Source organism: Diceros bicornis, chromosome 13, assembly GCF_020826845.1.
Source record: "Diceros bicornis minor isolate mBicDic1 chromosome 13, mDicBic1.mat.cur, whole genome shotgun sequence".
NCBI classification, from domain to species: Eukaryota; Metazoa; Chordata; class Mammalia; order Perissodactyla; family Rhinocerotidae; genus Diceros; species Diceros bicornis.
In genome coordinates, this window is record NC_080752.1 from 8865473 (window position 1) to 8887653 (window position 22181).

General features: G+C 39.3%; 1 protein-coding gene across 5 annotated transcripts in view; it reads left to right on the forward strand.

Annotated features, from left to right (window-relative positions):
- The window catches only part of MAST2 (microtubule associated serine/threonine kinase 2), a 229384-nt gene that overhangs the window by 173323 nt on the left and 33880 nt on the right, over positions 1 to 22181 (forward strand). For all 5 annotated transcript variants that reach the window (XM_058552290.1, XM_058552292.1, XM_058552294.1 and 2 more), the window contains exons 5-6: positions 2270 to 2361; positions 20701 to 20776. In XM_058552290.1, the coding sequence (XP_058408273.1) occupies positions 2270 to 2361; positions 20701 to 20776 (168 nt within the window). The remainder of the gene's footprint in view (positions 1 to 2269; positions 2362 to 20700; positions 20777 to 22181) is intronic.

A 22181-nucleotide genomic window follows, 5' to 3' on the forward strand; every position in this document is an offset into this window, starting at 1 on the left:
ATGTACACCTGAAATTTTTACAATGTTATAAACCAATGTTACTGCAATAAACAAAAAATTAAAAAAAAATAAAAAAATAAAAAATAAAAAAATAAAGGAAGAAAGGACAGGCCGGCCCCGTGGTTAAGTGCACGTGCGGTTAAGTGCACGTGCTCCACGCTGGCAGCCCGGGTTCGGATCCCGGGCGCATACCGATGCACTGCTTCTCCGGCCATGCTGAGGCCGTGTCCCACATACAGCAACTAGAAGGATGTGCAACTATGACATGCAACTATCTGCTGGGGCTGTGGGGACAAAAAGGAGGAGGATTGGCAATAGGTGTTAGCTCCAAGCCGGTCTTCCTCAGCAAAAAGAGGAGGATTAGCATGGATGTTAGCTCAGGGCTGATCTTCCTCACCAAAAAAAAAAAAAAAAAAAAAAAAAAAGATGGAAGAAATGACAGCATGCTTTTGTGATGATGAAAATGATCCAATGAGAAGTAGAAATTCATGGCATAGCAGAGGGAGGGCACTGCAGGTGCAGACTTCTTGAATAGGGGAGTTGACTTTGATAGGAGCATGGTCTTTCCTTCTGCTATTACAGATGGGAAAGTATATGGATACAGAATTAGGCTAATAGATTTTTATAGCAGGAATATGTAGTACTTCTTTTTGTGTTGTGTTTTTTTACCCCCAGTTGAATAAAAGGCAAAGACAACAGATGAGGGTGAGATTTGGAGAAGAGGAGTGCTCAACGTTTGAGGAGAAGATGTGAATTAGTTGTTTTGGAGAGAGAGAGCACATTGCCTAGATAAATGTAATATAGTTGACAAGACCCACTTGATATTTATCATCATAACTGTAAAGAGATGCCAGCCAGCATGATTTCGAGTTTTTCTTCAGTCACCTTCAGCTGCCTGAGTGCAGTTGCAAAATAGATGAAAGTTGGGTTTAAAAGGGTTGAGATTTAAACCCTTTTAAATCCCTGGGGAATAGCAAAGTTTCAGTTAGACTAGGATTTAAAGTGAATGTTGAGAAAAGAAGTTGAGCAGGTAAGGAGTTTGCTGATGGCAGACTGAGTTCAAGGAGGTACAGTGTAAGCTTTTTTTGAAGATCAAGGAGTAGAGGGAGACTGTGTCAAGTTAGAGAATGGGAGGCTTGGGCATTTAATGATGACTGAAGTAATGAGGCTGTAAGACATGATTAGATTAGTCCTAGTGGTTTCTTGGGCAAAGGTGCATATCATTTCTAATCATAATGTTGTTCTTGAGGTTGATCTCAGTCCTTCCAGCGGTTTCTCATCACATTTCCAATAGTTCTTTATGACACTTTGCCAGCCCTACGGTTTGGCTGTGGCCTACCCGCATAGCTTCTGTAACCTACTTCTTTTCCTATCATTCTCCCCTCCTGCCACCCACTTGACTTCTTTGCTGTTTCTTCAACATTCTCTCTCTCTCTTTCTTTCTTTCTTTCTTCATAGCACTGTTTACTCCAGTTTGAGGATAGAGGCTTTCTCTTGTTCCCTACTGCTTCCCTAGCACCTAGAACAGTGCCTGGTGCATAGTAGGTGTTTGGTAAATGTTTGCTTGGATGAACATAAATGGCAGGCTTCCCTGTGTATTTAAAAGATGGGCTGACTTTCAAATAAATCTATACACACTTTTCAGTAGCAGGTGTAGCATGAAATGGCTTTTTATCATGATCTGGTTTCTCTAACCACAAGAAAAAGCCTCAGACATTAACATGTTAACATGTAATGGAAAGCAGACTTTACAGAAGAAACCCAGGCCTATTTTGAAACTTATGGTGAAATGAGAGTATTACTTAACTCATTGATTAAGCAGTTTTTAAAAAATAAATTTCATAGATTGTTTCATTTTTATGGCAAGAACATTAATTTCTGTGAGATATGAGAGTATTTATGACTTGTGTTTTTTGTTTTCTAAATCAAATTGGCAATGGTCATTCTTCAGTAGATACCATTTAAGACGTGGTTGTTATCTTTAGGGAGCTCATTGTGTTTGCTTGGGCGGCAAAACCTAAACATTGGAAAAGTGCAATGGTGATACAAGATAAAAGTCAAGACAATGACAAAAGTTATTCCAAAGTGGAACACAATGGATTTTGAAATCTCACTGGTGCAGACAGTAATTGCTGACCCAGTTCAATTTAAAACGGTGTACTGCTCAGCCCGTGGAATGGTGTCACTCCTCTGTTACTCAATAACCATTCAAGGTTTCTGGGCCCATGGTGTGCCCCTGTTATAACTGACATTTGTGTTTTCATTGCAGTTGTCGGACAAGTAACCGCAAGAGTTTGATTGTGACCTCTAGCACGTCACCTACACTACCACGGCCGCACTCACCTCTCCTTGGCCACACAGGTAAGTGCTTGAAGGTTAAGAAAGGTGAAATGAAAGAGTGGCCCAGATGCCCAGTTTCTTTCCTACTTCTCACTCTGTTCAGTTCAGCATATTACATTGTCACTCCACTCAGCTGACTGAAGCATGCAGAGCTCATGGGCATGCTTTCTGTGGGAGAATGTGTTCAGTCTGTTTTTGACTCTTAGTTGTTTCTTGCCTTGATCTGTCAACATTCCTTTTGGTCTTGTACATATCTTGGGGGCAGGTATGTATCCTGGGTCCATAGCCTCTGTTCTAGTGTGTTGAGAGTGTGTTATGGCTCCAGTCACTGGGACCATGTGATGAGGGCTCCATTAACATTTTGTCCTACCATGCCCAAGGATCAGGGCTCACAGAGATGGTTTTCTGCCTCATGGGACTCCTGATAACTTTCCCTTTATTAGAACGGGAGACAACAAAAGTGAAAGGAATATTTGTTTTAAGTTAACATTGATTTCACGTATTAGAATTGAAGCAAATGATCTCATGCATGCAGACTCTGCTCCATCTGGAATATGGGCTCCTCCAGACGATATAAGGACTAATTTACCTGTCTCTAACTGAGGAATATATAAAAATTATGAGGCTGAAGACCTCATTTGAGTTAGCCATGTATTTTGGTCTAGACGTGTATTCTTGTCTCCGAGGGGACTCAGCTTTGTTCAAGGAGTTGCTGCACTGCTGCACTGTCCATTGCTACACTGTTTGCAGTGGAAGTTCCAAACATAGGGGTAATGGAAATGGAGCAGGCTTGAAACTGTAGGCAGCTGTTCAGAGCTTGCTGCCTGGGTTTGGTAAGCCAGAGGCCTTGTCTGTCTGTGGGCAATAAGAGAGTACCCAAGCAGTGAAAGAGTTTGGCATCAAGCCAGGTAAGACAGATCTGATCTACTTGGGATGTCTCCTTGCACAAAGTTTACTGTGTTTTGGAGGGAGAAAGTGAGAGTGCATGTGGAGTAGTTGTTTGAGCATCCTGAGAGTGTGGTGATTCTGAAATTGATCTTTGTCTTTGAGAGAAGGGTCTCACTTTACTGGGCTCAGATCCAGCCATTCACTGTGCTCATGGCCCTTTTCCAAGAATCAGTCAAACTCTCAGACACTTAACTCGCACATTAGAAGACACCGCCAAGAGCACAGGGGAACCCAGGGAATTGGAGACATACTTGGCCTTTAAAGCAAAGTTCTCATTGTGCTTAGATACTTTCCCCCCCAAGATTGACTGGGTTATGCGTTAGATCAAATAGCACATTCTACTCGGGAACTTTGTAAAACCTCAGCATGTATTTGACCTAGGCTTTTCATCATACAGAAATAAATTTAGCGTGTCTAGACCTCGTACGCAGCTATAATGTGAATACTGGGCAATACTTACTACTGGCTGCTCCTCTCTGAGATCATTATGTCTCTGTTTAGATTCCTGACAGTTAGAGTGGAAGACTAAATCTTCCTACTCAAGTGGCTTTGATTGAGAACATCATCTGGCCTTTTCAGCCTGCCTGGGTCTATGGGCACACTAGCTTAGAGTTAATGTGTGTAACATGCTTAGTACTCCATAAATTTTAGTTATCATCCTTATCATCTCTCCCCAAATCACTGCAGAACGTCCAGGCAGGCCTCAGATCCAGGGAGGAAGAATTGACTTAAAAGCCCAATTCATGCTGTAGATTCGTTACTTACCCAGATGTTGAGGAAGGCAGTACTGATTGTTCCATACAGATCAAACTTCACAGCAGATTGTGTCCTCAAATCTTATACATCCTGATATTTGGGTCCACATGAAGTTCTAAGACTCTTTAACTTTACTTTCAAGTCTGGAATCTGTTGAATAATATGGGGCCTGTTGATTTGAAAGTAGGTCCATTTATTCCATACAGTTCAGTTTGGTATTAAATATTTATTATATATAAGTAAATTACAACTACAGTAAGGTCAATTCAGTAGGCACTTACTCTGCCCTTCTGGAAATGGAACATTCCTAGTTCATTATTTTTTTCAATTAATAAACTTTTTGTTTTAGAGCAGTTTTACGTTCACAGCAAAATTAAGCAGAAAGCATAGAGAGTTCCCATATACCCCGTCCCCACACATGCACAACTTCCCCCGCCACCAATCTCTTTCACTGGAGTGGTACATTTGTTATGGTCAGTGAACCTATATTGACATATCATTATCACCCAAAGTCCTTAGTTTACATTAGGGTTCACTCTTGCTGTTGTACATTCTATGGGTTTTGACATATGTATAATGACATCAGAATACTACAGAATAGTTTCACTGCCCTAAAAATCCTCTGTGCTCTGACTAGTCATCCCTCCCTCACCTGGGGAATGCACTAATCTTTTCACTGACTCCATAGTTTTGCCTTTTCCAGAATGTCATACAGTTGGAATCATATAGTACATAGCCTTTTCATACTGGCTTATTTCACTTAGTAATATGTATTTAAAATTCCTCCATGTCTTATCAAGGCTTAATAGCTCATTTCTTTTTAGTGCTGAATAAAATTCCATTGTCTAGATGTACCACAGTTTATGAAGGACATCTGGGTGGCTTCTGAGTTTTGGCCCTTATGAGAAAAGCCATTATAAACATCCATCTGCAGATTTGTGTGTGGACATAAGTTTCACTTCATTTGAGTAAATATCAAGGAGCGTGATTGCTAGATCATAGGGTTAAGGGTATGTTTTGTTTTGTAAGAAACTGCCAAACTGTCTTCCAAAGTGGCTGTACCATTTTGCATTCCCACCAGCAATGAATGAGAGTTCCTGTTGCTCCACAACCTTGTCAGCATTTGGTGTTGTCAGTGTTTTGGAATTTGGCCATTCTAATAGATTTATAGTGGTATCTCACTGTTGTTTCAATTTGCATATCTCTAATGACATATAATGTTGAACATCTTTTCATATGCTTACTTGTCATCTGTATGTCTTCTTTGATGAGGTGTCTGTTCAGATCTTTTGTCCATTTTTTAATCAGATTGTTTGTTTCTTATTGTTGGGTTTTAAGTGTTATTTGTATATTTTGGATAACAGTCCTTTTTCAGATATCTTTTGCAAATATTTTCTCCTAGTCTGTGGCTTGTTTTCTTATTCTCTTTTGTAGAGCAGAAGTTTTTAATCTTAGTGAAGACGAGCTTGTCAATTATTTCTTTCATGAATCATACCTTTGGTGTTGCATCTGAAACTTCATTGCCATACCCAACATCATCAAGGTTTTCTCCTATGTTATCTTGTAGGAGTTTTATGGTTTTGTGTTTTATGTTTAAGTCTGTGATTAATTTTGAGTTAATTTTTATGAAAGTCTCTGTTTAGATTCATTTTTTTACATGCGGATGTTTAGTTATTCCAGCACTGTTTGTTGAAAAGACTGTCTTTTTTCCATTGTGTTGCTTTTGCTCCTTTGTCAAAAATCAGTTGACTATATTTATGTGGGTCTATTTCTGGCTCTCTATTCTCTTCCACTAATCTGTTCTTTCTCCATTACCATACAGTCTTGATTACTGTGGCTCTATAGTAAGTCTTGAAGTTGAGTAGTATCATTTTTCCAACTTTATTCTTCTCCTTCAATATTGAGTTTGCTATTCTGGGTCTTTTGCCTCTCCGTATACACTTTAGAATCAGTTTGTCAATATCCATAAAATAATTTGCTGAGACTTTGATTGTGATTGCATTGAATCTGTAAATCAAGTTGGGAAGAACTGATGTCTTGACAATATTGAGTCTTCCTATCCATGAATATGGAATATCTCTCCATTTCTCTAGTTCTTCTTTGATATCTTTCATCAGAGTTTTGTAGTTTTCCTCATAGAGATCTTGTACATATTTTGTTAGATTTATACCTAAGTGTTTCATTTTTGGGGGTGCTAATATGAATGGAAATATATTTTTAATTTCAAATTCCACTTGTTCATTGATGGTATATAGTAAACTGTTGACTTTTGTACATTAACCTTGTATCTTGCAACTTTGCTATAATTGCTTATTAGTTCCAGGAGGGTTTTTGTGGATTTTTTCAGATTTTCTGCATAGGCCATCATCATCTGTGAACAAAGAGTTTTATTTGTCTCTTTCCAATCTGTATTCCTTTTATTTCCTTTTCTTATCCTATTGCATTGGCGAGGACTTCCAGTATGATGTTGAAAAACAGTGGTAAGAAGGTACATCTGTGCTATTTTCCTAATCTTGGTGGGAAAGCTTTGAGTTTCTCACCATTAAGTATGATGTTAGCTGTTGGTTTTTTGTAGATGTTCTTTATCACATTGAGGAACTTTCCTTCTATTGCTCATTTGCTGAGAGTTTTTTTTTTTAATCATGAATGAGTTTTGGATTTTGTCAAACACTTTTTCTGCATCTGTTGATATCAGTTGATTTTGCTTCTTTAGCCTGTTGATGTGATGGATTATATTAATTGGTTTTCAAATGTTGAACTGGCCTTGCATAGCTGGGATAAATCCCACTTGGTTATGGTATATAATTCCTTTTATGCATTGTTGAATTTGATTTGCTAATATTTTGTTGAGGATTTTCCATCTATGTTTGTGAGAGATATGGTCTGTAGTTTTCTTTTCTTGTGATGTCTTTGCTTAGTTTTGGTATTAGGATAATGGTGGCCTCATAGAATAAATTAGGAAGTATTCTCTCTGCTTGTATCTTCTGGTAGAGATTGTGGAGAGTTGGTGTAATTTCTTCCTAAAAGTTTGGTAGAATTCACCAGTGAACCTATCTGGGCCTGGTGTTTTCTGTTTTGGAAGGTTATTAATTATTGATTAAATTTCTTTAAATAGATTTAGCCTGTTCAGATTGTCTGTTTCTTCTTGTGTGAACTTTGGCAGATTTTGTCTTTTAAGAAATTAGTCTATTTAATCTAGGTTATCAAATTTATGGGCATAGAGTTGCTCATAATATTCCTTTATTATGCTTTTAATGTCCATAGAATCTGTAACGCTGTCCTCTCTTTCATTTCTGATATTAGTGATTTGTGTCTTCTCTCTTTTTTTCTTAGTTAGCCTGACTAGAGGCTTATCCATTCTGTTGGTCTTTTCAAAGAACCAGCTTTTGGTTTTGGTCATTTTCTATATTGATTTCCTGTTTTCAATTTCATTGATTTCTGTTCTAGTATTTATTATTTCTTTTCAATCTGCTTGCTTTGAATTTAGTTTGCTCTTTTTCTAGTTTCTTAAGGTGGAGACTTAGATGATTAATTTTAGATCTTCTTCTCTAGTATAAGCTATAAATTTCTCTCTAAGCCATGCTTTGCTGCATCCCACAAATTTTGATAAGTTGTATTTTCGTTTTTATTTAGTTCAAAATATTTTTAAATTTCTCTTGAGATTTCTTCTTTGACTCATGTGTTATTTGGAAGTGTGTTGTTTTAGTCTCCAGTATTTGGGGATTTTCCAGTTATCTCTCTGTTATTGATTATTAGTTTAATTCCATTGTGATCTGAAAGCAGACATTGTATGATTTATGTTCTTTTGAATTTATTAAAGTGTTTTATGGCCCAGAATGTGGTCTGTCTTGGTGAATGTTGCGTGTGAGCTTGAGAAGAATGTATATTCTGCTGTCATTGGGTGAAGTAGTCTATAGGTGTCAGTTATATCCAGAGTGGATTGATGATGCTGTAGAGTTCAGCTATGTCCTTACTGATTTTCTGCCTGCTGGATCTATCAATTTCTGATAGAAGAGTGTTGAAGTCTCTAGCTATAATAGTGGACTCATCTATTTCTCCTTGCAGTTCTAACAGTTTTTGTCTCACGTATTTTGAAGCTCTGTTGTTAGGTGCATACACATTAAGGATCATTATGTCTTCTGGGAGTATTGACCCCTTTATCGTTATGTGATGCCCCTCTTTATCCTGATAACTTTTGTTGCTCTGAAGTCTTCTCTGTCTGAAATTAATACAGCTATTCCCATGTTCTTTTGATTAGTGTTAGCATGATGTATCTTTCTCTATCCGTTTACTTTTTTTTTTTTTTTTTTGGTGAGGAAGATTAGCCCTGAGCTAAAATCTGTTGCCAATCCTCCTCCTTTTTTGCTGAGGAAAATTCACCCTGGGCTAACACCCATCTTCCTCTACTTTATGTGGGACACCGCCACAGCATGGCTTGATGAACGGTGCATAGGTCCACACCCGAGATCCGAACCTGCGAACCCCGGGCTGCCAAAAGAGAGCGCAGGAACTTAACCACTATGCCACGGGGCCGGCCTCTATCTGTTTACTTTTAATCTAGATTTGTCTTTATATTTAAAATGACTTTCATGTAAACAACATATAATTGGGTCTTGTTTTTTTATCCACTGTGACAATCTCTATCTTTTAATTGAAGTATGTAGACCTTTGACATTTAAGGTGATTATTGATATAGTTGGATTACTATCTACCATATTTGTTACTGTTTTCTGTTTGTTGCCTGTGTTCTTTGTTCCTTTTTTTTGTCTTCTACTCTTTTTCTCCCTCTTGTAGATTTAACTGAGCGTTTTATATGATTCCATTTTTTCTCCTTTTTCAGCATATCAGTTGTGCTTTTTATTTTTTTTTTAGTTTTTTTACTGTTTGTTCCAGAGTTTGAAATATACATTTACCACTAATCCAAGTCCACTTTCAGTAACACTATACTGCTTCACAGTTAGTGTGAATACCTTAGAATAACAAAAGAATCCTAATTCCTCCCTCCTGTCGTTTGTATCATCGCAGGCATTCATTTCACTTATACATAAGCATTTATATATACGTGTGTGCGCGCACACACACATGTAAGCATCCATAATCAAATACATTGTTGCTATTATTATTTTGAACAAACTGTCATGTTAGATCAATTAAGAATATGAAAAATCAGTTTTAATTTTACTTTCACTTATTCCTTCTCCAATGCTCTTTATTTCTTTATGTAGATTCTAGTTTCTGAGTTATATCATTTTCCTTTTCTCAGAACTTTTAACATTCCTTGAAAGGCAGGTCTACTGGCAACAAATTCCCTCAATTTGTTTGTCTGAGAAATCTTTATTTCTCTTTCCCTTTGGAAGGATAATTTTGCAGGGTGCAGAATTTTAAGTTCGTGGGGTTTCTTTCCCCTCTCAACACTTTTAAATATTTTACTCCACTCTCCTCTTGCTTGCATCATTTCTGAGAAGTCAGGCGTAATTCTTATTTTTGCTCCTCTCTGGGTAATTTTTTTTCCTCTGGCTTCTTTCAGGATTTTTTTCTTTATCTTTGCTTTCTGAAGTTTGAATATGATATGCCTAGGTGTAGTTTTTTGACATTTAATCCTGCTTTGTGTTCTCTGAGCTTCCTGGATCTGTGGTTCAGTGTCTGACATTAATGTGGGGAAATTCTCAGTCATTATTGTTTCAAATATTTCTTCTCTTTCTTTCTCTGTTTCTTCTCTTTCTGGTATTCCCATTACACACGTTACATCTTTTGTAGTTGTCCCACATTCTTGGATATTCTGTTCTATTTATTTCAGTGTTTTTTTTCCTCTTTGCTTTTTGGTTTTGGAAGTTTCTAGCGTCATATCTTCAAGGTCAGAGATTCTTTCCTCAGCTGTGTCAATTCTGCTAATGAGCCCTTGCAAGGCATTCTTCATACTGTTATAGTGTTTTTGACCTCCAGCATTTCCTTTTGATTCTTTCTTAGAATTTCCATCTCTACTTACATTATCCATCTCTTCTTGCATGTTGCTTACTTTTTCCATTAAAGCCCTTAGCATATTAATCTTAGTTAAAAAAAAATCTTGCTCTGATAATTCCAATATTCCTGTCATATCTGACTGGTTCTGATGCTTGTTCATTCTCTTTAGACTGTGTTTTTCTCTTTTAGTATGCCTTGTAATTTTTGGTTGAAAGGCAAATATGATGTACATACAACATAAAAGGAACTGCTGTAAATAGGCCTTTAATACTGTAGTTGAAAGGTGTAGGGGGAAGGGGAGTGTCTGTAATCCTATGATGAGGTCACAGTCTTTTGGTGAGCCTATGCCCTTGGACTGTGAACTTCACCAGTGCTTCTAAGTCCTCCCCCTACCTTAGGTGGTACAGTATGGCTGGAGAGGCTGGAGTTATTTCCCCTCTTCTAGGTAGGTTAGGCTCTGATCAAACCCCACCAGGTTAAGCTCTAATAAAATAGTTTCTCCTGAGGCTAGGCCTAGTTAAGAACAGAATGCTCTGGCATATTTCAAAATGGTTCCTTTAACCCTCCCCCAGCTGGAAACTTGAGGAGATTTTTTTCACATATTCACTATGAGGTTGTGGTAGAACTCCTGTATGTAAAATTCACAGTAGTGTGAGGCCCCTTCTATAACTGCACCCCCCGGGAGTTTTTAACTCTCAGATGTACACACTGAGCCTCTAGCAATTCATCAGTTACAGTTCAGGTTTTCCTGCCGTGGTGCTGGTTCACACGGAGGTTTCTACTCATGAGTTTCTGCTTTGGTAAGTTGTGATTCTCTGTATCCACCTGTCTGTGTCTCTCGTTTAGGGGGCAGAGGTTTGCCCTGTGACTGACTTCTCTGATGGATCTGAGGAGAGTTGTTTGTTTTTCAGCTTGTTCAGCTCGTTCCTTATCATTAGGATGGAGTGGCAACCTCTAAATTCCTGACCTGCCAGACCAGAAACCGGAAGTTAGTTCACTTATTTTATTGCCTATAGAGTATTCCATTGTATAACTCTACCATGGTTTACGTATTTATTTTCTTATTGATGAACATTGTATCAGTCTGGGCTTAATCAGGAGACAGAAATCACACAGTGACTTAAACAAGTGAAGTGTAATAGAATTATTAACTATAACAATAAAAAAATAACTTTAAGATATAAGAGAAGTCTATGCGGGTGCTATAGAGCTGAGGAAAAGTACCCAGGGAAGAACAAACCTGGTAGGAAAGCTCTCTAGACTGGATTCAGACTTCCTCTGGGCTGGATGCAGACCTTGTTGGAGAAGGTGTGGTTGCAGCCCACTGGATGGCAGAGATGTGTGCTGGTTTGCCCAGGCCAGAGCTGGTGCACAATCACTGAGCAATCAGGAAGCAGCCCTCTGGAGCACTGGCAAGCCACAGCCAGTGTGCAGGCCTGCACGGAGAGTGGAGGTGCTGCTGCGAGCAGGAGGCATGGAGCGTATTATAGCTATCAGAAATGACATGGAAGACAAACCTTAGGGTGCGGGTAGTGGAGCAGGCCTGAGGGAGTCAGGGCGCTAGTGTGGGCATGCCTGGAGCACAGCGTCCTTGAGGGAGGGCTGTGGAAAGGTGATCACAGGTCAGGCTAGGGATGCAAGGTTGCCAGCGTGTGACTGGGTCAGAGCTTCCCTGCACATCTCACTCCCATACCGCTGACCCATGATGTGGTTGCTGAAACTGCACCAGGAGCCTCTTCCTTCTACAGTGTCCCACCAGCACCCTCTACTGATACAGTTTAACATCATGCTCACTATAAAGGAAAAATGCTGAAAGGAATTCTCTCCTTTACTGCAGAGCAGGTATTGAAGGATGAATTTGGAGCTGAGGTATTAAATTGGTAACCAGTACAGAAATTTAGATTATTTTCAGTTTTTCACTGTTGTGTCAATGCTGCAACAAATATCTTTCCTCATGTTCTTTTTTTATACATGTACAAAGACTGTCTAGGATTTATATGTAGGCATGGAATTGCTGACACATGGAATACACTGTATTAATTTTCAGAATAAGATTAACAGGTCAGTGAGCATGTATATTTATATGATGTTTGTTATATATCATCTGATTTTAAACTAGTATACTGAGGTGAGGAGTATGTCTTCCTTAAGCCTTCAGCCCCTGTCGTCCAGGGTTAAGAGCAAGACCTAGTAATCCACTCCTCTTTACTCCCTGACGCTTGTAGCCTCCTCACCTCTGTCTGCCTTGAGTCCACTAGGGCTGATGTCGTTATCCCTTATACCTGTTTATGTCAGTCAACACAGAAACCCCCCCCGGTACCAACCCCTCCTATCTCCTACACCCTTAATTCCTATAAATCTCTGAACATTCCCTGTTCTGTCCCTTTTTTCTCATCTGTCTCTGACTCTTGAAACCCTTACAATATACCTTCTGGAATACACAGTGCATTATCAGCAAAATCTCCTATATGCTTAATCTTCTTCTGATGGAATCCTGGGGGAGAGGGAAGGGTTAGAACACTGGCTGTCCTACAGCCCTCTTAAGTGCTAGCTCTTGCCCCTCCCATAACCTTATACCATTGGACCTGAAAGGAAGAGTAGGTGTCCTCTTTGTCTTTTCGTTATTCTCCCTCTCTTCTTCCTAATGCCCCAAAACTTTGAGTCTTATACCATTAAATTATATCACTTACTACCCATCATTGCAGCTGTAAATATCTTAGCTCTTGACTCACTGTTGCTCTTCAGTTCTAACTCCTCTGTTATTCTTGATGGTTTCAATACACTCGTAGTTGATCTTTTCAGTTCTTAGGACTTGCAGTTATTTGAACTCCTGTCTCCCAGTGAGCTTCTCCTCCATACTACCTCAGTCTCTTATGCCCTATACCTATGCTTTAGACCTCATCTGCATAATTTTAGTTTCATTCTTCCTGCTCTCTAGCACTACCTCCAGTCTTTCTACCTTGTGCCATCTAGAATCCTCATTCCCTAAAAAACAATCCTTTGATTCCAGGACCTCCGATCCTTGGGACCCTTAAATATGTTAAGTTTGAGATGCCTTCTATATACCAGTGTGGGTAATTCAATATATTAGTCTTGATTTCAAGAGAGGAATAGGGCTGGAGTGTGCCTGGAAGAGAACATGAGGAGCAGGATACCTCCCTTACCTCTAGGCCCAGTGGTACAAAGAGGTGTGTGAAAGCAAACATTCATTACTTGAGAGAGCTGCAGGGGAAGCTGTGTCCACATGAGACAGTCAAGGTTCACCTAATACGTTAAGGGCTACACTAAATATATGTCCAAGGTGCTTGGGAGTACAAAAGTAGGGATACACTGGCAGTTGGAAGACCAGTTAAGAGGCCATTGCCATTGTCACAATGTAAGGGAATGTTATAAATGGAGAAAATATATTAATATGAGAAAAAATTATGAGGTTATATCAGCAGGGATTAGAACTGATTGTCTCCACATTTCCTGCTTGGGTGATTGAGTGATGATACCCTTAACTTAAATAAGGAATATTGAAGGGAAGAATAGATGTAGGGAAAGGAAAAAGAATATTCCAGAAATAAATCCATACATATATGGCCACTTGATTTATGACAAAAGTGACATTGGGACAATTGGATTCCATATGGAGAAATTGAAAGACTTAGCTCTTATTTCACAAAAATCAATTCCAGATGAACTGTAGATTTTTTTTTCAGCTTCATTAAGGTATAATTGACAAATAAAATTGTAAAATATTTAAAGTGTACAATGTCATGATTTGATATACATGAATTGTAGATTTAAATGTTAAAGACAAAATACTAAACTTTTAGAAGGTACACAGGAGAATACCTTCGTTTTTTAAAAGGACATAAAAGATTAATAAATTTGACTACATTAAAATTAAAAATTTCTAGTCATCAAAAGATACCATGAAAAGGCAAGCCACAAAGTGGGAGAAGATAATTATGACATTTAAAACTGACAAAGAGCTTGGATTCAGAATGTTTAAAGAACTCCAGCAAATCCATAAAATAAAAAGATAGTGTCATTGAAAAATGGCCAAGAGACTTGAACAGGCAGTTCACAAAAGCAATCCAAATGGCCAATAAATACATGAAAAAAATACTTTAATCTCATTGGTATTTATGGAAATGCAAAATAAAATCACAATGATACCATTGTATTGCCACCAAAAATGGCTTAAATTAAGGTGACAAAACCGTGTATACATAAGTATGTGAAACAGTGGGAACTCTTAACTGGTGGAACTACTGGTTCTACCAGTTCTAGTGGGAACTACTAGTAGAAGTATGGATTGGTACAATCATTTTGCAAAAACAGTTTGGTGTTTTCTTATGTAAAGTTTATTTTTTTATTTTATTTTTTTTGTTTTTTGTAACATCCATGCTAATCCTCCTCTTTTTGCTGAGGAAGACCAGCTCTGAGCTAACATCTATTGCCAGTCCTCCTCCTTTTTTTTCCCCCAAGGCCCCAGTAGATAGCTGTATGTCATAGTTGCACATCCTTCTAGTTGCTGTATGTGGTACGTGGCCTCAGCATGGCCGGAGAAGCGGTGCGTCGGTGCGCGCCCGGGATCCGAAACCAGGCTGCCAGCAGTGGAGCGCACAAACTTAACTGCTAAGCCCCGGGGGCCGGCCCCACTTATGTAAAGTTTAAAAGCAGACAAACTAGACAACAAAAGGTCACTTATTGTATGATTCCATTTCTATGAAATGTCCAGGATAAGCAATTCCATAGAAACAGAAAGTAGATTAGTGGTTGCCAGGAGCTTGGGGGAGAGGGGAATGAGAAGTGACTGCTAACAGGTATGGTTTCTTTTTTGAGTGATAAAAATGTTCTGGAAGTAGATAGTGATGATGGTTGCACAACTTTGTGAATATACTAAAAACCACCAAACTGTACACTTTAAAAAGGTGAATTTTATCATATGTGAATTATATCTCAGTTTTTAAAATTGTATGAGAAAAAACTAAACTCGAGTATTTAGAGATACTTATTTGGTAAAGCTATAAGGAAATGATTGACATAAAAGTGAGGGTAATATTAGCCTTTATTGGGAGGGGGAGGGGTTTGACTGGCAGGATTACGCAGAGGGATTTTGAAAGATGGCATTGTCAGCCTGGATCGTGTTTACACAGGTGCTTACTATATAATCATGTTTATTTATAACTAGTAACTGTGTAAGTGAAGCAACTGGTTCAAGGTCACCTGACTGCTCCCAGTTCTGTTCGTTTGTTTATATGTTTCCTTATAACTTGTTTCTCTGACATGGATGATTACTTGCCTTTGAACTATCTCATCCAGCTGCTAAACTGTGTGGTAAAGTTGAAAAGGCCTGCTGGCTGGGCTGCTGGGTTTTGTATCAGATTTTTTGTCCTGTTGAGCCATCTGGCTTTTTTTTTTTTTTTTTTTTGAGGAAGAGTGGCCCTGTGCTAACATCTGTTGCCAATCTTGCTCTTTTTTTCTCCCCAATGCCCCAGTACATAGTTGTGTATCATAGTTGTAGAGTTGTAGCTCTTCTATATGGGATGCCGCCTCAGTGTGGCTTAATGTGTGGTGAGTAGGTCTGTACACCAGGATCCGAACCTGGCGAACCCTGGGCCGCCAAAGCGGAAGGCACGAACTTAACCCCTGCACCATCAGGCTGGCCCCTGGCTGTTTTTAAGAAAGAGTTCTTCTGAATGATGTGATTTTTCTGGCATCAGAACTGTAAATGTAAGTCAGAAATGTAAATATAATTACATCAGAAATGTAAATGTAAATTGATTCTTTAAGAATCAATTTAAATAGTTTTTTCAAGATGTTAATATTCTAACATCTTAATCTTCCCTCAAAGTAAGACTAATTCAAATTACTGATTTTATTCTGTCACAAACTTCATATTAGTGATTTTGGCCTTTTTAAGGTAAAATGAATATTGGAGAAGTAAAGAAAACAGAGTAAAGATAGCACAAACTTTTTAGGACTTAACATTTGTGGTATAATAAACAATTTCTCTGGTCTTTATCCCAGGTTTCTGGCACAGAGCTTCAAAAAACCTTGGAATTTCCTGAGTGATAGGATTGTCTTTTTTATGCTATTGAGGCAACTCAAGGTGGCCCCCTAGATAGTTTCAGGATGATGGCTGCTCACCAGGAAGATCAACCAGATGATTAGAAACTTGGGACTTGGGACCAGCCCAACCTCCTGGAGAGAGAACAGGAACTGGAGATTGAGTTCATTTGTGCAGCCAATGATTTAATCAGTTATGCTTATGTAGTGAAACCCCAATAAAAACTGTAGGTACCAAAGCTCAGAGTAAAAGCTTCCTGGTTGGTGAATGCATTTATGTGCTGAGAGGGTGATGCACCCTGATTCCACGAGAAGGAGGGCACAGGAGCTCTGCATTCCTTCCTTGACCTCACCTGTGTATATCCTTTATAATAAAACTGTAATAAAAATATAACACTTTCTGAGTTCTCTGAGTTGTTCTAATGAATTAGTGAACCTAGAGGCAGGAGATGTGGAAACCTCCAAATTTATAGTCAGTAGATCAGAAGTACAGGTGGCCTTGGGTACCTCTCTCCCCGAGTGATTTGTGACTGGTGTAGGAAGTGAGGCAGTCTTGTTGAGGACTTTGCCCTTAACCTGTCAGGTCTGTACTAACTCCCTGTGCTTGGTGTCAGAATTGAATTGCAGGACACCCAGTTGGTGTTGGAATAGTATCTTTTGAAGTCTGTTGGAGCCTTGCCAGTTAGAAGGAATGCTGGTTATAATCTGTTCATTATTTCATCAGCTTCCAGATGGTGGGATTCCATTGTTGGAGAATTAGTATCAGTTTTTCCTTTAGTGTTTGGTAGAGTTCATCAGTGAAACATCTGAGACTGATGCTTTCTTTTTTGGAAGATTATTAATATTGATTCATTTTCTTTAGTAAGTTCTTTCTTTTTTATCCAGTCTGATAATCTCTGCCTTTTAATTGGGGCTTATAGACTATTTGCATTTACTGTTGTTGAATATGATTTACTTGAAATCTGTCATCTTCCTATTTTCTAGTTGTGCCATCTGCCTTTCCTTCTGCCCTTTTTCTGTTTTGCTCTTTTTCTGTTTTATTTGGGGTTAAATGTTTTTTACGATTCCATTTTATATCCTTTATTGGCTTATGAGCTATACCTCTTTGTTATTTAGTGGTTGCATTAGCATGTATAGTCTATATCTTTAACTTATCACCATATATTATGCCACTTCACATATAGTATAAGAATAATACTATTCATTACTCCCCTCCCAACGTTTATGTAATTGTTTTCAAAGTTTTTATTCTCATGTTGTAAACCCCACACTACCTTATTATTATTTTTGTTTAAACATTATTATTTTTTGAAGAGATTTAAATAATAAGAAAACAATCTTATGTATTTTCCCATGTAGTTAAGTTTTCCAGTGCTCTTCATTCTTTTGTATAGATCCATGTTCTACTGGTATCATTTTCCTTCTGCCTAAAGGACTTTTTTAAAATATTTCTTGTAGTGCAGTCTGCTGCTAAGGATTTTGTTTGGCTTTTTTATCTGAAAAGATCTTTGTTTCACCTTTGTTTTTTAAAAATATTTTCACTGGTGCAGTGACTTCTGACACTAATAGTCCAGAATTAGGCCAAACTTTACAGGTTATGGGCACAATCTTCCACAAAACTATCATTACTTTAGATACCAGCTGCAAGCTTGGGGATTCTCAGACCACCCATAATTCTGACCAACTGGATACAAATTTAGAGTTCCCCCTACCTCCTCAGGTTCAGTAATTCACTAGAATGGTTCACAGAACCCCCGGAAAGCACTATACTTACAAATACAGTTTTATTATAGCAAAAAGGATACAAATCAGAACCAGCCAAAACAAGAGACTTACAGGGCAAGGTCTGGGAGGGCCTCACATGTGAAGCTTCCAAGAAGTGCCTTCTCCCCATGAAGTCTGGATGTGTCACCCTTTTGGCACTTTCACATGTAAACAATATGCAGACCAGGAAAGCTCACCAAAGCTTTGGTGTCCAGAGTGTTTACTGGGGTTTCATTATGTAGACATGATTGCTTGACTCATTGGCTGTGTGTTTGAACTAAGTCTAGCCCCACTCCATTTCCTTGAGGTCAGACTGATATCAGATGGCTTAAAGCCCCAACCCTCTAATCATGTGGGTAGTCTTTCTGGCATGGCCAGCCCCCATCCTGAGTCATCTCATTCACATAAACTATCAGGCCCCACCATGAATAACAAAGACACTCCTATCACTTAGGAAATTCCAAGGATTTAGAGGCTCACTCCCAGGAACTAGGGACAAAGGCCACCAAATTCTTTATTACACAATAGCTGGGTGTAGAATTCTAGGTTGGTAGAGTTTATTTTTCTTTCCATAATTTAAAGATATTGTTCCATTTTCTTCTTGCATTGTTTTCAATGAGAATCCTTACCTATGTTCCTCTGTATATAACATCTTTCCCACTCCACCCCTCCCTCCACCACCCAGCTGCTTTAAAAATTTTTCTTTTTATAATGATTTTTGAGCAATTTGAATATAATGTGCTTTGGTGTAGTTTTCTTCCTCTTTCTTATGCTTAGGGTTCTTGGAGATTCTTGGATATGTGGGTTTATAATTTGGAAAATTGTTGGGGCCAGCCCTGTGGCCTAGTGGTTAAGTTCGGTGCGCTCCCCTTCAGCGGCCCAAATTTGGTTCCTAGGCACCAAACTACATCACTCGTTGGCAGCCATGCTGTGGTGGCGACCCACATACAACATAGAGGAAGACTGGCATAGATGTTAGCTCAGGGGGATTCTTTCTTAGGGAAAAAAAAAAAATGGAAAATTTTTAGCCATTTCTTAAAATATGTTTTCTGTATCCCCCATTCTCTTCTCCTTGAAGGATTATTAGGCTGCTTGAAGTTTCCTCACATGTCAGTGGTGTTCTGTTTATTATTATTATTATTACTATTGCAGCTTTTTTTCCTCTTAGTGTTAGTTATTTCTGACATATGTGTGTTCTATGAATCTCTACCTTTACAGTGAGCACCTGGAAGATTCTTCATGTTCTATCCTATAACCAGAACCACATTTGGTCTTGGAAGGCCAGTCTCTGTAGGATACTCAGGTCCAGGGATTTCCTTGAGGCTTTAGCTGGGTAGTTTTGGGAACCAACAAAAGGCTTTACATGTCAAGGATCAAACTGAGGTTCCTTGTTAATCTTTGAGATGACGCTATTTAAAAAGAATAGAGATTTAAAAAAAAACAAGGCCTTGATAATTCTGAGGAGGCCTAATCCTTATTAAATCCTGGCTAAGGAAACAACTACTCCAGATCACTTCTCTCACACCCTGGTGGCCTGTGCTAGCCAGGAGATGGGAACAGACCTTAGGAGATAGCCCTAGACCCAGAGCATGGAACACCCAGAGTCAGTACTAGGTTGAGAGCAGATCTGCTGCATAAGGTTGTACACCTCACTGAGACTCCCGGTCAAGGGGGTGGGTGGAACCCAAAAAGGCCTCTTCCTAATTAGTTCTCCTAAAGAGAGTGCCTTTATGTAATTATACAGAGGTACTGCATAGGGTAGTGAGGCATTGTTTGAGAGGCTGGTTTTTCCTAGATCAGTACGAAAAGACATTAAGTGCTATTCAGGCCCTGTTGGATGGAGATAATGGGAAACAATTGGGCGGCTTTGTGGCACCTTGGAACATCCATAGCCTATACAGGAAACAAACTGTCCAAGAAAAACCTAGGGCATGCTGAACTACCAGGCCCCTGAGAGGCTGCAGTTCCTCATAGCCGATGTTAGTTCACAGAGGTGAGCACAGAAGTGGAGTGGTGGGCCGGGATTAGCAGAGTGGTCAGCACATCATGGAATGTGGTGCTTACTTTGATATGGCCTTTCGGGTAGAGACATATTGACAGCTTCTGCTGTCTAGGGGCTCCTAAATACCAGCCCTCAACTGGAAGTTAGACCAGGGAAGTGTGGCAGGCCTAAATTCGAGAACTGTTGTGACTAGTGGAAAGGTAAGCACACAGTTTTGTTCAAAGCTTTTGAGCTGTAAGTTAGCAAGTTCCAGGGGACGTATGAAAACTAATGAAGAGATGGAGGTTATTCCTACATCGCATTCCTACATGCTTTGCAGGCTTGGGGACCTTCTGTATGGACTATTTTAAGGAACATTGCTATCCTAAGTCACTACTTGAGAACTTCAGTTTCCCTTAAGCACACCATATTTCTGGGTTAGCCCCTTGGATGCAGTGTACAGAGATATATGTGCAAGAGACTTTTGGACCAAGAGTCCTGTTGCTTTTTGAGAAATATTTGAGTATTTGGCTGTGCCATCTGCACTGAATGAGTTCTTCAAGCCTTTGGAAAGTTGAGTTAAGTTTTCTAGGCAGATTGGAGCCTGAGGTGTTCCTAGGAGGGCAGGAAATTGGCAAGCTGCTGCTGGATCTAGAATGGATGTCTGAGAGACATAGATGGGTACAGGCAACTTGGGAAGAAAGGAGAAACCTCTGGGCTGCCAAACTTTTGCAAAGAGAGAATCATTAAACTGATGGTGGGCCTGAAAAGAATAACCATATATGCTAATTGCCAATGCTAGGGGAACATTTCTTCCCTAAAGGTTGTCTCAACCCTCCTCAGAAGCAAACCTCACATATAGTTTCTTTTCCTTTACCTGTCCACAGGTAACAGTCCTTTGGACAGCCCCCGGAATTTCTCTCCAAATGCACCTGCTCACTTTTCCTTTGTTCCTGCCCGTAGGTAAGTTGGTAGAAAACTTCCTCTATGACTAACATATGTGGCACTTGCAAGAATGTCAGTTAAATGTCACCTTCCTCCTTTGAGGCACTGCCTTTCCAAATGTGTTACCTGAGCTACCAGCTATCAAAATTCTTTTCCTCCTTTCCTTGCCCAGGTCATTATCATCTTCTTCAAGTTTTGCTTTCTAGTTGCCCTAGGTATATGTGTTTGAATGTTGGAATGGACAAGTATATATTAGAAATGGATTTATTTTTATAATCCTAAGTACAAGTCCCTGGTTTCCTCGGGGTATGTTTTAAAACATTATGCTCTCGATTGAGAGCTGTCCTAGTGTGATGGATGAGAAAATGGGCTCTCCTCCCAGGAGGACCCACGTTACACTCTTCCTCCTCTAACTCAGCCGGTTCCAAGGAGCTGGAAGGGGCCTTATATGCCTCTCTCCTTCGAGGTAAAGAAACTACAGGGTCTTCACTTATGCTCCCATGAATTTAGAAAGATTTGTTGCATTACAGAGCTGTGCTTATATTTCTCCATGCATTTCACCCCTTTCTGGAAGTGATATAGACTTATCTCTGGCCCATGATAGCAATCCTGGCAGCTCAGCCCTTTGTAGGGTACCACCTGGCCTCTGGAGAGGTACCGAGCTGACTGAGATGAGTCATCCAAACCACATACCAAGGCTCCATACACAAATGATTTACTTTTCAGAACATTTTCTGAAGTTTTCTTGGCAAAGTTCGTGTTCTTTGATTTTATTTTTAAAAATATTCTGGGTTACAGTCTCTGGCATTAAGACTTCCAGAAAAATCATGGCTTTAGATTTGGAAAGTATATATGATATATACAGCTTGAGGCCAGAGCAGTTTCTATACTTTTTTAAAAGAGATAACATAAAAAGAACAGATTCCTTGAAACAGCATTATTCACTGTTCAAATGACAACGCAGAAGAAATCCTCTCCAGTATTCTGTGTGACTGACTTGGTGCCCCTCCTGACCCAGTTGCCTTATTCAAAACAAGTATCATCTGAGTTTGTCCTGTGGACTCATCTATCGTACCCCCTGTAACTTCTAGTAGTTAACTGAGGATCCAGGTAGGAACACTTTACATTGTAGGAATATGCTGGACTGATGTGTTTGTTTTTCCAGCCCAGTTGAAAATTCTTACTTATCCCAGACTTCCTGCCTTGACTGTGTGTGAACCGTAGCCTCAGATTAGGTCTGAGCTGGGATAGCAAGACCTGTGACTGATCTCTATGTGGCCTTGAGTCACTTCCCATTCATTCAGTAAATATTTACTGAGCACCCAGTAGGCCCAGGCACTATGCTGAGTACTTAGTTGTATAGTGGTAACAGAATAGACATAACCCCTACTTTCTTGAAACTTATTAGAATCTGTGCTTTTGT